The sequence below is a fragment of the Ambystoma mexicanum genome, chromosome 3p (assembly GCF_040938575.1).
Source record: "Ambystoma mexicanum isolate Mex_15411 chromosome 3p, UKY_AmexF1_1, whole genome shotgun sequence".
Lineage (NCBI taxonomy): Eukaryota > Metazoa > Chordata > Amphibia > Caudata > Ambystomatidae > Ambystoma > Ambystoma mexicanum.
In genome coordinates, this window is record NC_090925.1 from 525059093 (window position 1) to 525074724 (window position 15632).

Genomic DNA, 15632 nt, shown 5'->3' on the forward strand with positions numbered 1-15632 from the left:
GTCAAGTATATCAAAGAGCGGTTTAGTCAACACGTTATAAAGTCTGGGAGAAACACAAGATCCTTGTGGAACTCCGCAGGGGACGTGGGCTGGGTCAGCTGCGGCTAGGGTAGAGAAGACCCTCATGGTTCTGTTTGCCAGAAAGGAGCTGATCCAGGATGTGGCTGCGTCAGAGAAATGGGCCACAATTTTGAAGTGGTGGCAGAGGATTTGGTGATCGACCAAATCAAAGGCTGCTGAAAGGTCAAGGAGGAGCAGGAGCGCCAGTTTGCCCTTGTCTTTCAACTCCTTGATTTGGGTTTTCAAATCAATTAGGGCTGTCTCTGTACCGTGTCTGGGACGGAAGCCACATTGTCTAAACCCCAAGAGATTATTGGTTTCAAGATAGTCCTGGATTTGGATATAGGCTGCCCGATCCAGAATTTTGAGAAGGTAGGGGACCGTGGTGATAGGCCTGTAGTTAGAGGGGTTACTGGAATCAAGATTGGGTTTTTTGATTAAAGGGATGACCCAAGCATCCTTAAGGTTGTCAGGTACAGTGCCCGATTTGAAGGAGGCATTAATAAATGAGGTAATGAATGGGGCAAGATCATGTGCAGCTTCCTTTATGACCGATGCAGGGCAAGCATCACCTTGGCAGTTGGAAGGCTTAAGCTTTCTTATGATATTTTCTACCTCCTCAATAGTGAGGGGTGAGAAGCTAAAAGGTTTGAAGGAATGCTTGGTAGAGGGGGTTTTATAGGACGGGGTAACCCGTTGAGTCAGTGAGGTGACATTTTTTGGTATTAATTTTGGCTTGGAGCATGGCAATTTTGTCAAGCAGTGCCTTTTGAATATTGGAGCACCAATCTGTGTCTGGGGTGCACGTAACAAGCGGGGCAACAGGCGACTCAAGTTCTTTGAGGATCTTAAAGAGTTCCTTGGTATTTGATTGGGCTTGAATGATCCTTTTTTATAAACTTCCCTTTTTTGTAACTAGGATGGCTTCCTTGTAGGTGAGGGAGGCTGTGGTAAGGTTGTTTTTGTTGACTAGATAAGGTGAGCTTTTCCAATGAGCCTCAGCTTCTCTTTTTTCTTTACGCAGATTGCGTAGGTGCGGTGTAAACCAGGAATTAAGGTGAAGCCGCGGTTTTTGTTTGCGCAGTTTGAGGGGGGCAATGGTGTTGAGGGCTTATAACATGGCACGGTTGTAGATGTCAACTAGCACAGTGGAGTCCGAGCACGTGGTGGACGCAGAGTTCAGGAGAGGAAGGATGAGTGGGAGTAATTTCTCAACCGTAATATCCTTTTTGTTGCGTGTGGAGGTGGGAGTGGCAAGGTTAGGTTTATCTGTAGGTGGACTTCAATTAATGGAGAATGATATTTTATGGTGATCAGACCAGGCGCATGGCGACACAGAGGTGACGTTAAGCGCACAGTTCATGTCTGAAAACCAGTCAAGAGTGCGACCCTTGATGTGGGTGGGCTCGTTGACGTGTTGGGTGAGACCGAAGTCGGCCAGGACTCTTTCTAGGTCAGTGGCTTTAGTGTCATTCGTTATCTTGGTAGCCTAAATTGAAATCTCCCAGTATAATGATTTGCGAGTTAGGCTTAGTGCTGGTAGCTAAAATAGAAGACAAGTCCTCTGCAAATGATAGGGTAGGGCCAGGGGGCCTGTAGATGAGATGAACAGTGGCTGTGTGATTAGGTGTGATAGGCAGTTTGATAGACAGTAATTCCGCTGATGGCAGCCGCAGGCTGTTGGCAGCTTTGATGTTGAGCAAGCTCCTAAATATGATGGCTAGCCCACCCCCGTTAGTTTGGTTAGTGTCTCTGTCACACCTGATAATGGAGTAGTTGTCAGGGATGGCCAGAGAAGGGCCGGATGCTGCATGCAGCCAAGTTTCTGTGATTGCGAGAAAGTCTGGATTTTCAGTGACAACGAGATCTGCAATATCAAAGGCATGCGCAGGGATGGAGCGTGCGTTGATGAGCGTGCCTTTGAGTTTGGTGGCAGTGGTTGCATTGTGAACAAGAGGAGGAGAGTCCATTTTAGGAGCCGAGTGGGCGGTGGTTTTGCTGTCGCTGGAGTTTGAGATTATGTCGAGTGTAGGGTTGATCGAGTGGTAGGACCAGTGGCGACACCTAGAGGCTAGTCTTAGGTTTCTGACTGATGAGGCGCAGGGTTGACTGGAGTTTTTAGGAGAGGTCGATATTATTTGATGAAGCAGTGGTGTACAGTTGATCGCGGTGTGTTCCTGAGATAGAGAGGAGCCCGCAGCCGGGTTCAAAGTGCCTCTGACAGGCATAGTGTGGTGTCTAGCGGATGTAACGGAGTTGTTGACTGTTATAGGTTGGTGTAGAGGCAGGTGGCGCAAGCGCGAGCCTAGCCTGAAATTTCTAATGCTAGTAGGGCATGGTTGGTTGGGGTTGGGTTTGGTGGCGAAATGTAGTAGCCAGAGGGCTGGATCGTTTAGAGAAGGGTTAGAACCTGTCATGATGAGCGCGATAGGTCATTCAGGAAATGTCGTTCTACTGGTTGCGGGGGTGGGCGAGACGTAGAACTGAGCGGTGACGGTGATGAGCTGTGACCAGGTTAGGATCCGAAAGGTAAGCAATAAGTACGTGGCGAAATGTCGGCAGGCTAGGGGTGCTTGATTTGGTGCACTATCAGGTGAGGATAAGTGCATTTTAAGGGCGGAGTTGGAGGTAGAGTGAAGTAGGGGTAGAACTGAAGTTATCTGCCTAGGCAGTAGGTCAGAACCGAGTGTGCAGGTGAGTGCAATAAGAGGTAGGATATGCTGGCAAGCAGGTACAAATACCGGTATCGGGTGGGGGCCTGTAGATGCGCAGAGAGGGGGCTAGGTAGTGTACAAGTCAGATGCCTCGTGGGTCACAGTAAATGCAGTTTGTTTGACTAGGAGGGCATGAATGCGGCAGGTCTAGAGAAGCAGCCAATCAAAAGGTACAGTAATCAAGCTAAGCAAGAAGCAATTGAGAACGACTTGCATGGAATATAAGCAAGAATGCGTTGGATATATGCTATAAACAAAGGCTTGGCAATCGGCCAAAGTGACACAATGGGTACAGTTCAATTTGACTGGTAAGAAGCTAATGCAGTAGGCCTAGAATGGCAGCCGATCAGAAGTGGCGCAGAGACCACGCTGTGCAAAGGGAAATTTAATTAGCTAGCATGGGCATAGGCAGAAACGGAGTAGGACAAACACAGTAATAGTGTAGGCAAGCTTTGCACAAATACAGAATAAACTGGTAGACGGGGCACAGAATCACAGCTAGTGCTAGCAAGTTGCATGTACTGGTAACATATGCAGAACATTGTGTATTAAGGTAGCCAAAGAGACGCGGGCCGGCTTTGAAAGGTAGGAATGTTCGTGACAGGCTTTACGAGTGCTGAGCAAAAGCAAATCTCAGGACACAGGTAGCAATGAAGCCTCGCGTGGCAATACAGTACAAGATGTCTATGGCAAAGTAGGCAGATAGGTCAACTAAAGGTACCTGTGGAGTGCCTCGAGGCTGTGTGATCACGTCGATCGTGGTCTTTGGAAGTAGTGCTCCAGCACTCTCCCCCTTCATGGGAATGGACAGGAGGCTAGGAAATCACGGCGGTAGCGACCCGCGCCGTACTGCCGCTGCGGACAGGTGCAGACAGGAAGGGGGCCTTGGGTTCTGTGGGCCTTAGGTGAGGTGGGCCGGCTTCCGCCTCCGGCTCACCTTACGGCCTATTGGCACGGAGTAGGGAAGGTTGCTAGGCAACCACGATCAACAAAAGTAGCTCCGTGTTGCGGCGGCCATCTTAGGGTTGGGAGTCCACGGCAACGGCTCCTCGTGGTGGTGGCTGGATGGAGACAGGAGGGAACCAGGAGGTAGTAGAAGGGTAACATCAGGAGGAGGTAGGAGTAAGACAGGCAGAGGCAGTAGGAGGAAAGTATCAGGAGGTGGTAAAACGAGGACACCAGACGGTGGTAGGATGAAGACGGGGGGATGTTAAGACTGCTTGAAGGGCTAGTGTGGTGATAGCTAGAGTAAGCAGAAGGCAACAAGGGGCTACACCTACCCCAAGGAAGAGGAAAGAGGTTAGATCCCAATCAAAAGAAGTTGAACCCACAAAAGGAGGAGGGACATGCATGTGACATCAAGGAGGTCCTAGATCAGGGATCAAAGTAGAAAGGTAGTGCAGAGAAAAAAAAACAGGAACCTAGAAAAGGGAGGAGTGCCTCTCTGGAAACTGGGACAATCAAACCCAATTAGCTCGGTCATCAAGTGAAAACACATTTCTACCTGTGTGTGCAACCTTTGGGAGAGACTCGGTGATGCCTACAGATTGTACAAGGAAATTGGGGGGTTTGTATCCCACCATCCAGCCACAAACGTCAGAGCACTGTCAGACAAAGTACTTTAGAGACTGAGTGACAGTGAGGTTCCCCAAAACTCTCTTGAATATTAAACAACCTCTGAGAGCGTGAGCCTTTTCTGGTGTTGAATTAGAATTTTCTGGAAAAGTACTCTATGGAGAGAGAGACAGAGACAGAGTGACAGAGACAGAGTGAGAGCGAAAGTGAGAGAGACAGCACAAGTACTCCATTAGATTAGAGTCCCACTCTGACGGTTCGTGGGAAGGCACATTTTGGCTGCAGACCATTAATTGCTTTAAAGAAGTTGATGGAAGAATTTTAGGGAAGGCTGAAAAGACAAACCTCTGACAACCTTGGTACAGAAAATGTAAGCTGTAGTTCTGGCCAAGACACGATTATTTGGCTTGGTGTACAGTGATCAATAAGAATAAAGGCTCCTTTAACCCTTACACCAGCATTGGTCTCATTTACTGATCAATCTCAAAGATATGACAAAACATAGAAAAAACAAACAGAATAATAATTATTTGCAAAGAACATGCGACACCTTATGGTGGCATTGCCACTTCGATTTAGTTGTAACCATGAATTACCCCAAGGGACACAATATGCTGGACGTGGGTCCTGGGTTTGTTGTGGATAAGGTCAAAAGCTATCCTGATATCCAAGAAGGACAAAAGATGTATGAGTTTGCTTAACCATATGGACAGAAGATAGGACTAGACTGCACCGTTGACTGCTTTGCAAACGTTTTTTTTACCATTTTGTAATGATAGGATATGGCATTTATAACGTGCCTATACAGAAGTGTTTCGAGACCAGCCTCATAGAGGGTCAACATCTAGGGGGTTGCTAAGTCCAATAAGCACATTTGGCCCCAGTAATGTTTATAAGTAAAACAAGAGAGTGCTCCAGGTAAATGCTAATTATATGAGCAGCAAAAAAGTATTGACCTTGTGACTTGCTTAGGAGACCATTTTGTAAGTTGCAAATTAGACACTTTCTGGTACTATTGTATCTGTAAGATGGAATAACTACTAATAATAGAAAAGTAACGTGGGAGGTCTTGAAAAACCTACACAAATTGTCTATCTGTGCTGCCATAGGCTTCCTAACAGGTAGATCTGTGTAGATAAGAAAATACGTACAATACAAAAAGACAAGGAATATTTGAGTGGCGAAGATGTGAAAAGGAATCTGGCCTTGGTTAAATATATTAATGATTGTGATGAAACCAAGGAATGCATCCCAACTCCCCAGGGGAGAGCCACTTCCTTTGGGCCTAGGGAGGTGAGCCGGCTACGCAATACCCTCCCTAGGGGTCAGGGAAAGCAGGATCCCACTGGGGGTGACCAGACAAGGAATGGCCAAGTCAGGATTCCATCCCACCTCCCTTCACTTCCAAGTCCCCAATGTTTGTTGGCTATATGGAAACTAAAACAGGGTAATCATGTATAGGGCCTTTAAAAATGTCGGGTGTGGTTTCGGACCATTTATTATTTTCATTCTTGTATGAAGTGCAGGACCAATGGGTAGTCGCATCTCGTTTTCGGGAGCAAGATAAAGAGCCCATGAGATCGACAAAACAAAGAAGTGGAAGAAGCTGAATTCGTGAGCGAGAAGCATACCTGCGGAGAACGCAAAGAAAGGAACGTGCCCCCTTGAGGCAGTGTCAGTGAGCAGCACCATGCAGTCGCAGTGTGGAGACACTGGTAATTTCACCAAGTCCGGAAGCCAGAGGAGCTTGGGCTTGCTGAACCAAAAGAAGACACGACTGCGCCAGAAGTGGTCGACCAGCATCTGCATTCACCGACATCGAAATCCTGTCATGAACCGACGCAATCAAACCAGCAAAGATTATCGGAGCAAAGCCAGAGTCGCTGTTCTGGACCGGCAAAAGAGACTGCATCCTCTGACGAGCACCATGGCAGAGAGCAAGGAATGAACTGCGACCCTGAGAGCGGGAGGAGGGCAGCAAGGCCTAGCGATAACCCAACAGTGGCCAGGACTTAAGAGAAACCGAGAAGGGATGGGAATCCCAAAAGACCAAAAAAAGGGGAGAGACGCAAGATACTCCAAGGTGGAGGAACGGCAAAAAAGCCAAAGGCGGGGCGAGAGAGGAAACCTTATGGTGGGCTAAGAGACAGGAAATCCACAGACATGTGAGAAATCGAACACCAAGGGAGCTTGCATGAAGCAGGACCCCAAGGCAAGGTGTAAATAAAAACCACTCCTGAGCAGGGAGAAGGCACAGATACTCCAAGTAGGGGTGGAAACCGAGAGAAACCAAGATGGGTTGAGAAACAATATGATCCAGCGCTGAGTAATTACAGACTGACTCAAAGGAATACAGATTGTTACAGCAGGCGGAGAGAAAGAATACAGATGCATTGGGATGCCATGCCTGTGTCAAAGAAAATCATGCATCCTGCTGCGCCCCGTTTCCTGTCTAGTTTTCAGCCCAAACAAAATCATTAAGCTGGTCTAAAAAAATATGTTGTGCTGCTCCCGTCTCATGCCCATTGTGCCCAATGGGAAAATCGCTCACCTGTCTCGACAGTATATGGCTGCAATGCCACTGTAAATCGCATGTTCATGCTGATCGTGCTCGATGCTGTCGCTGAGGTGGATGTTGCTGCCACTTCACCCCAACACTCCTTACCCACAGCTACGTGACATCGTCTTCAAACGCTGACACATTCAGACAGGATCACACATATACAACCACGCTGTACAGACACGGGTTCACTCATGCATACAAACACAAAAAAGATAATCCGCTTACCTCCATGCACCACTCAGTCTCCCAGTTCTGGCTCATAAATACTGCAGGCACACAGTTCTAGGTCACTTTTCTCCTGGACAAGGCTGAAAGACACTTCTCCAGTACAGGGTAACTCCCTTCACCCCACCATCTCTGTACCCTTCCACAGGTTTAAGTGTGGCCTCGTTCTAACCCCTTCTGCAACCCCTGTGACAGACACAGTGGGTAGGGGCCAAAGCCCCTCTGTGTCTCATGCAAAGCCACGTGTTTATTCTCCCAGAATCCCTCTGCTCATACAAATTCTCTCCCTATGTGCTCGCGTATGGAATATCACCTACATTCTCACAATTATGATCCTGTCTAACTAGTTCAGCTTATATATGGCTAGCACTCACCTGACCAGGGACTCTCGCACTCATAAAGCATCCAGTCATCAGAGCGGAAGGGTGCATGGAACCACATGGAGTGGTCCAGGGAGGCCATGAATCGGATGGAGTGTTTGAGATGTGGCAGGAGGGCCGTGCCAAGGAAGGAGTAATCTGAAATGTAGGCGGCAACACAGCAGTGCAGCTTCATGTCACTCTGTCCTGAAAGAAGAATAGACAGATGGTGGTTTCATTAGTGTCTCCCTTAATCGAGAACAGATATTTGACTTTCTGATTACATCAATTAACATTAAAAAGTGAGATGGACTAAAATTAATATGTTTTTAGTTTTGTATGGGACAACAGCACCCTCTGCCCCTCACTATCAAACCATGGTCGCACATCCCTCCCACAGTGCTCTACCAGTGATTAGAATTAGGCAGTGCAGGCTTCCCACTGGCAACTCCCACACGCCGTCAGCAGAGTCATGAGGACTAATGGGCTAGGCAGCAGTGCCCTGCCAGGGTTGTAAGACTGCAGCAGTGATCTTTCAATGCTAGGCCACCTGAGAAGTGGAAACATCGTCTCTGCACTGCCAAGAAAATGCTACAACAGGCCTTGCAAATTGTTAAAAATCCCACTAGACATGAGTGCGAGTTCCTTAGTTTACATACTCGATCCAAGAGAAATGCACTCGCCCCAAGAATACTAGTGACAACATATTTACAGTGCTTTTAGTAAAATGGTACATGTCACCATTAGCACACTTCATATTTGGTGCAATGCTGCCAAGCATGCACAGTGAAACTTGCATTTGCCATTTACTGGAATAAAGTGTTTTTGCAGTATATGGAAAATACGTTTCTAACATCCCCATACTCGCCAGCAAGGTCAAGTATCATGCAAATGGTACTTGCCCTTCATAAAAAATACTTGCCAATACTAGTGGACTAGTAGATTTTGTGAGCCCTGTACAAGATTGCATTGAAATAACTTTCAGCTGTTTTGATTTGTTAAGTGATATGTGACAGTGGCAGTGAAACTGCTTTCTGACAGCATCCTGTATGTTCATCCCAGCATTCACTAGAAGATAGCCCCAGGGAGGAGGGTCTGAGCGTCTGAGCTGATTTACTAACTCTTTGGCAGTGCTTTCTAACCCCTGAAGACCAGGCATCCACAAAATAATGTTCCATCAATGCTATAGGACTATAGATGATGGAGGATGTCAGAGTTCAAAGTCATTGCCACACAAGCTACGTATTCCAGGGCTCTCCAGATGTTTTGGAGCAAAAACCAATCAGCTTTAGTCATAATCAAAATTGAGAAATCATGGGAGTCCGAGTCCAAAACATCTGGAGAGCCAAAGGATGCACCCCCTGCTCTAGAGGAAGTGTTGTTCCATTGAAGATGCATCAGTGATAAAGGCTCAAACCTCCTAGTATTCCCCAGCAGTGACAGCATCAACACAGCAGTGCACTGGGAGAGAGTCGTTATTTAGCTGTCAGATAATCTGGCAGTGGCCAATTTGGATACTGAGGCTTTAAACTCATTACTCCAGCGTGACTGCTTGAACTTTGAATCCCAGTTTTATTGCGTTACATTTTTGGAGCACCTCCATGAACATTTCAATTGTATCAATTGCACCTTTCATATTATTGTAAACTCACCTAACATAAACAACACTCGTACAATTATCATCATACTAGACTGGTCACCAAACCCGATTGACAGTGATTCTTTCCAAATAGTTTAAGAAAAATTAGAGAAAACATTGTGGATACTAATCTGTCCTCCACATAACCAGCATATCTGTCCTCCTAAAAATTAGGCACAAGCTTGTAACAAAAGGCAAGCAATGGCAAAGACAATAGTTTTGGCTTGTGTATAAGAATTGTATTCTAATATATAGGTACATGTGCAGTTTGTGGATGTATATGCAATGCATGAGCATAGGTGCAGTGTGTGGGTGTATGTATAGTGTGAGGGTGTGTGTGTGTTCATTTAGTGGGTGTATGTGCCGTGTATGTATAGTGCAAGCACATATGTGCAGAGTAAGAGTGCATGTGCAGCATGAGCGTTATGAGAAACCTGAAGGTGTCTCACCCGCTGGTCCCCGGGGACCTGTCCAGGTGGCCAGGACACAGCCATCAGTTTTGGATCCAGTTCCTGGGGGTGGACCAGTGCAGGAGGATCACCTGGATGAGGGGTCCTCGGGGAGTGGAAGTGGGACACCGGGGGTGAGATGCAGTATCCCCCTCCCAATAACACCTTTTCCCCATCCTACCAGGTAGGATACCAAGGAATTCAACCCACCCCACCCCTTCTCCGACACACTTTCTGACAGACATTTCACTGTGAGCGACAAAGACATGTCCCAACACCATGGACAGGTAAGGTCAGGCAATTAAGGATTATTACACACCCGATTTCCATCACACTTCCCCACATGGATAAAAGGCGGATCACGAAAGCACACTCTGAGCGAGGCAAACCACACGAGGAAACAGCAGTTCCAAGATAGCAGTTCAATACAAGGAGAAAGACAGCGAGATCAGAGTCACAAGGAGGGAAAGACCTGTGACCTCTAAAGACCGTTACTTTCGGGAGCCTTGGAAAGTAAGAAACCGAAGACCAGGAACTAATGCTGATCAAAACTGCACAGTGTGTCTGAGGTACCCTGTGCTCTCCCGCGTCGATAACCAAGGTGGGGAGGAGCGATTGCCGCCGTGGTACTGTACTTGACTACTACAATAAAGCGGCATGAGAAAAGACAGCGCAGCCGGTGAGTCGGAGAGACTGATACCAAACCAGCTTGTGTTTTGAACCAAGGTTGCAAGCGGCAACATTGCACAAAGAGAACGGTGTGTTAGGCATTTGCAAAGAGCGACGCGGATATGATTGGAAACCAAAGGAGTAGTTGAACTTTATAATTGAACTTTGGGAGGCCAAGAAAAGATACCATATACTGAGTGGTCCGGCGCCACGTGGGTGCTCATTTCGAAAGTCTCTGTTAGGTATCCAACTGATGCAGAGTGTGAGAAAAAGGAATATACAGATTGAAGTGGTCATGCAATGCTTCAAGCTAAACCCTGTGCACATTTGAAGGTCTTTGTACATCACAATTGGTCCGAGCCTGGCTGAGCGAGTCTAATTGAGTAAAAGAGGGGGATCCGGGGTGAACCGTGAGTCACCCGAGAAGGAAATATTTTAACTTTTGTTTGAAAGGGATCTGAGCCTGGAAGAGGGGGATCCAACGCTGAACTTTTGTTTTGAAAGGGATCCGAGTCGGGCTGAGGGGGATGCTGGGTGAACACCCCAATTGAATACTGGAAAAGGAAAAGAATGTTTCTGTGTTGTTTTTGTATACCAGGCTCTCTGAGTCAAGAGACTTGCAAGAAGTAAAGAGGCTTGGACACAGAATATCTTGAACTGTGTAAATTGAACTGTATCCTCGTGCCGCAGAAGCCAGAGTGTGTGCTTTGCTCGAGTGAATCACCTTGTCCCGTGCTGAAAACATGGGGAAGGGAGGCCAACGGCCCGAACATCATGACTTACCATTTTGTGATGAACATCACCCCACAGTATTTGTAAATTAGTAGTAAGGATTGGCAATAGTTTTTTTTTAGTATAGGCCCTATTTAATTTGACAAGACTCCACTAGAAGTGCTTTATTATTATTTGATGGCCGTAGCTTGCTCCGATCTGTAGAATAGGTTTAGATAGGCGTTTATCTAACCCTTGTGAAAGTTCAATAAACACCCTTGAACTGTGGTCACTTGTGTCTGTCTTACTGTTGATACTATGCCTTCCTTACAGCATACATGTTGAGTCTGAGAATGCATATGCAGTCTGTATGTGAACTGTGCACATGCATGTATATTGTCTGGATATATGTGCTTTGTGACTGTGTATCCATGATATGTGGTTGTATGCAGAGGGTGTTTGTGTACGATTAATTAGGCACATGTGCAGCGTGTGGCGTCACATGAGAGTGTACATGCAGTGGCAGGATGCCTGTATAGTGTGTGGGTATTTGCGCAGTGAAAGAGTACATGTGCAGTTTGAGGTACCTATGCAGTGTGATGGTGTGTGTGATGGTGTGTGTGTGAGAGTGTGAGTGTGTGTGAGAGAGAGAGTGTGTGAGAGAGAGAGTGTGTGAGTGAGAGTGTGTGAGAGTGAGTGTGAGAGTGAGTGTGTGTGTGTGTGTGTGTGTGTGTGTGTGTGTGTGTGTTTATCCAGCTTAAGGTTGCATAGTGGTGGCATGTTAGGGAGATTTATCATATGCTTCATCCCTGCTCCTAGTGAGACCCCCCAGCACTTTTTGCTGGACTTCTGGACCTTTTCCTTTCAATACTGAATGAGTGGAGCCTTTTTCCACTCATTGGCCCTCATTATGAGTCCGGCGGTAGCCGTGCCGGTAAAACCAGCAGGCTGCTGCCGGACCCGTAGGGATTTACCGGCTCCAGACTTGCCGGAATTACTGGGGCATTACAGCCCCGGTGATCCGGTAATTCCGGAGCCGGCATTCTGTAAATCCCCATTCCCGTGGAGACTCATAGGTCTCCATGGGAATGGGGAAATGGAAACACCGGCATCATGTGGTAATGGTGCCAGTGTTTCAGCGTCCGTCTGCGGCTGGTGGAGTTACGCCCGCCATGTCAGACCTGGCGGGTGCAACACCACACGGCCAGGAACTTATAGTTAGCTTGTCCGGAAAACGGTGCCGGTACGGTTTTACCAGCACTGTTATATCCAGACCGGCTAACTTGTAATGAGGGCCATTCATTCTTGTGGGCTGTGTCTTTTGGAACTTATTCTTTGTATCCTACCTGTACTATGGAGTGTCTGCTCCATAGCTCTGAAAGGCATCTGTGTTTTTACCTCTGCAGCACACAGCCCCTTATGGGCAGTGTTGCTGGGGACCCTTAGGGCCCTCCTTGGAGAGTCTTTTTCTATATCCTTAAGTAACTACAGTTCTTAGTATCTCTCCCAAAACTCAGTAGCCCGAGAGATTGGCACACACCACCTTCAGTGGAGTGCCAAAGAGATACCTAGTATCCCCCTTCTCTCTGCACCTGTGACTTTATAGTCAAATAGACAATCACCTAGTTATGGCTGGTGGCAGTGGACGTGATCTACCAACTATTGTGCATTTTCTATACTGTAGGCTATGTCCATAGCCTCGGTAGTGCACAATAGGTGCACCCAAGTACCAACTTGGGGTCTCCCTTCTTTTTTTGCCATTACTAGCATGGTTGTTCTTCGTTAGCCCTTCTTCTACCATTCTGGGAGGGGGAGGTCAGTGTGTGCGTTTTGCCTTTTGCGGAAATCCTTGGGTATACCCGCCTAGGCCCCAGAGTGTCTGGGCAGGCAGGAAGTGGGGGAGGAGTTTTCCACCCCCCCCGCCCTTTGTCTGCCAGTGGGCCTGAATAGGTCCAGCTCCCACAGGGGGTCTGGCTTTCCTGATTGCGCAGCCAAATGCCCCTTTCTGTAAAATGCTGAGAAAAATTGCAGAGGAGTGTGTGCTGGAACTGTATAAAAAGTGAGGCTTCTGGAGTGGAAAGCAAGTCGACCACTGGAAGCTGAAGTAACCGAAGAAGAAGATGACAACTAAAGTCGCCTGTAGACCCTTTGCAACACCATGAAGCGACCACTGCCACCCTGACTTTGCAGAACATCATTTTCTGTGCGACACAGGAGCTCCGAAGAGGATGGCTCCTTCCCTTTGGCTGGTGGGAACAGCCAGTCCCAAGATTAACTTTGAAACAAGCCATCTCCCGAGGTCCTACGAGTTTAAAGAGCTGCTGAACCTCAATACTAGGAGACCTGCTGCCCATTTAGAGTGCATCGTTGTGGAAAGGCTGAAATCGTCCAGATCTTTGCTGTACCCATAAGTACACTCCAGAGATCCGATCCAACTCGCTCAAACCCCCTCACCATAGTGTGGGACTGCAGGAAGTGAAGAAGATTGAACGGGCGATCCATTTGTCCTTGTCGTTTGTTGGTGCTCTAGAAAAGGCGCCAAAACCGCAGCGTGAACCAAGAAGTTGCTGAAAGTCGTGCTACAGGTCTTGCCTCGAGATCTCGTCCATTGTCCTGCCTTCAGTCATCAGACCAAGGAATCTGTAGGTCGGGTCCAGAGCTGCAACATCGCAGAGCAACCAGCATGAACATTTTCTTCTAATCTAAGGTACTGTGGGGAAAAAGGTATTGCCTACCTGATTCCAACAAGTCGCTCCAGAGTGTTTAAGGTTTCCAGGGCAGCCCCCTCTTACTTCAGACCCAAGCGGCTGCTTGTGTCCCCTTCTTGAGTCCATTTTAAGGTCTCCCTAGTTAGTTGTTAACTTGCTGCTTCAATAACACTAGAAACTGGAAAGAATCCACAGGAACTCTTCGTAATGTGCTGCTTGTGAAGACTTCAAGCGCTCTCCGAACTGCCTTTATCTAGGGTTGTATTTTTGGACTTAAACAACTTACCAGGCAAAGAAACCATCTCTAGAACCTTAAACTAAGCTTATGTTACACTAACTAACCATGTTCCTCTTTTAAGCGACTTTACTATATGTGTTTGCAGAGTAATGCATTACTATGCAAACTGTTGAAAACCACATGAGTGTGCAATAACTGATAATACGATAACATTGGGCCTAATTACAAGTTCAGCGGTAACCCTGCCGGTGCTACTCGCAGGGTGCCGCCGGACTCGTAAAATTTTACTGGCACCTGACTTCCCGATGCCACTGGGAGATTTCAAGTGCAGCGGCCCGGGAAGTCAGGCGACAGTAAAATGTAAGTTACCATTCACAAAGAGTCACATAGGACTCTGTGGGAGTGGGGACTCGAAAGCGCCGGCACCGCTGTTAACGGTGCCAGCTCTTCCGTGAAGGGTCTGCCTACCGGGGCCGCTGCACCCGGCAGGGTCAGACCTGTCGCGCACAGCGGCCACGGCAGGCAAACTAGTAATTTGCCGGTACGGAAACAAGGGTGCCAGTGAGCTTACCGGCGGACTGGCAAACTTGTAATGAGGCCCATTGCCTTTTCTCTTTCTAACGTTGCTACAAATGTAACCGCGAGCAAACAAAAAAGTGAAAGTGTCCTTTGAAGTGTATTATCAAGTAATCCTAAGTGTTCTAGTATAAAGTGATTGTGGTGTAAATATAATAATTATATACTTTTTCTATAATTAGAAGTGTAAGTGCTTCTTTGCTGTGCCTGTCTAACTAAGATTCAGAGCACTTACCTACAGCTCACAACTTGCTCTTAAAGATAAGCCTGACTGCTCTGCCACTCTACCAAATTCCTGAGCTAGTACAGACTGATACTAAGTGTTGTGGATCTACAAACCACTGGGATAGCTTACTAAAGTCTTACTGCCAGTAGGACTTTAGGGACACTCCCCCCTAACATGTTGCACGTGTAAAGTGGTACTGTTCGCAATGTTTATGGGTGTAATTTTCCTTTGAGAGGTGTGATGAATTCCGCAGATTCATAATAGTAACCTTTTGGGGTAGTGAGCCTCTAGGGATGGGGGACTGGACTGGGAGCTACCTGATGTGGCTTCACCCAATGGGCCATTATCCAAAAGAAGGAACAAAGTACAAATACAAGCAGGCCTCAATAACATCCACTTGTGTAGGATACGGGCATCAGTGAAGGTAAAAGCTTCACTAGTATCGTGTTCAAACAACATACGAACGACCCAGTAGCAGAGAATATTTTGCTGCCCAAAATAATGTGGAATATTGTTATGACCAAGAAGGTGGCGAATCATGCAACCACAGGAGCCAGCAACCAAATAAAGGCATGCTAGGCTGAAGGGACAGGAGCATTTACCCAAATCGAAGTCCCACCGCATGCGGTCAAAGGCAACACCAAGATCCAAAGTGGCTGCAGCTGCATAACTATGCAAAATGTTGCAGAACGACATCATAGACAGAGGTATTTTGAGGACAACACTGTGCACAGTAGACGCATTAGAAAATTCTCTGTTGCAGGTGTGTGGGGAGGAAATCCTTAAGAAACAATCCTGCAACCCGAGGCTTACGAAGGCATACTGAGAATTCTGTACTCAAGGGGCTAAGAGAGAGGCCTACTGTGGATCCTGTACTCTTGATATATAGGCGACAGAGGAACAAGGAAAGCGGATACAAG

At 47.2% G+C, this 15632-nt stretch overlaps 1 protein-coding gene across 1 annotated transcript in view; it reads right to left on the minus strand.

Moving 5' to 3' along the window:
- ACOT8 (acyl-CoA thioesterase 8) overlaps positions 1-15632 on the minus strand; it is a 268843-nt gene that overhangs the window by 85716 nt on the left and 167495 nt on the right. Inside the window, exon 5 of the mRNA XM_069651229.1 lies at positions 7512-7703. Coding sequence (XP_069507330.1) covers positions 7512-7703 — 192 coding nt within the window. The remainder of the gene's footprint in view (positions 1-7511; positions 7704-15632) is intronic.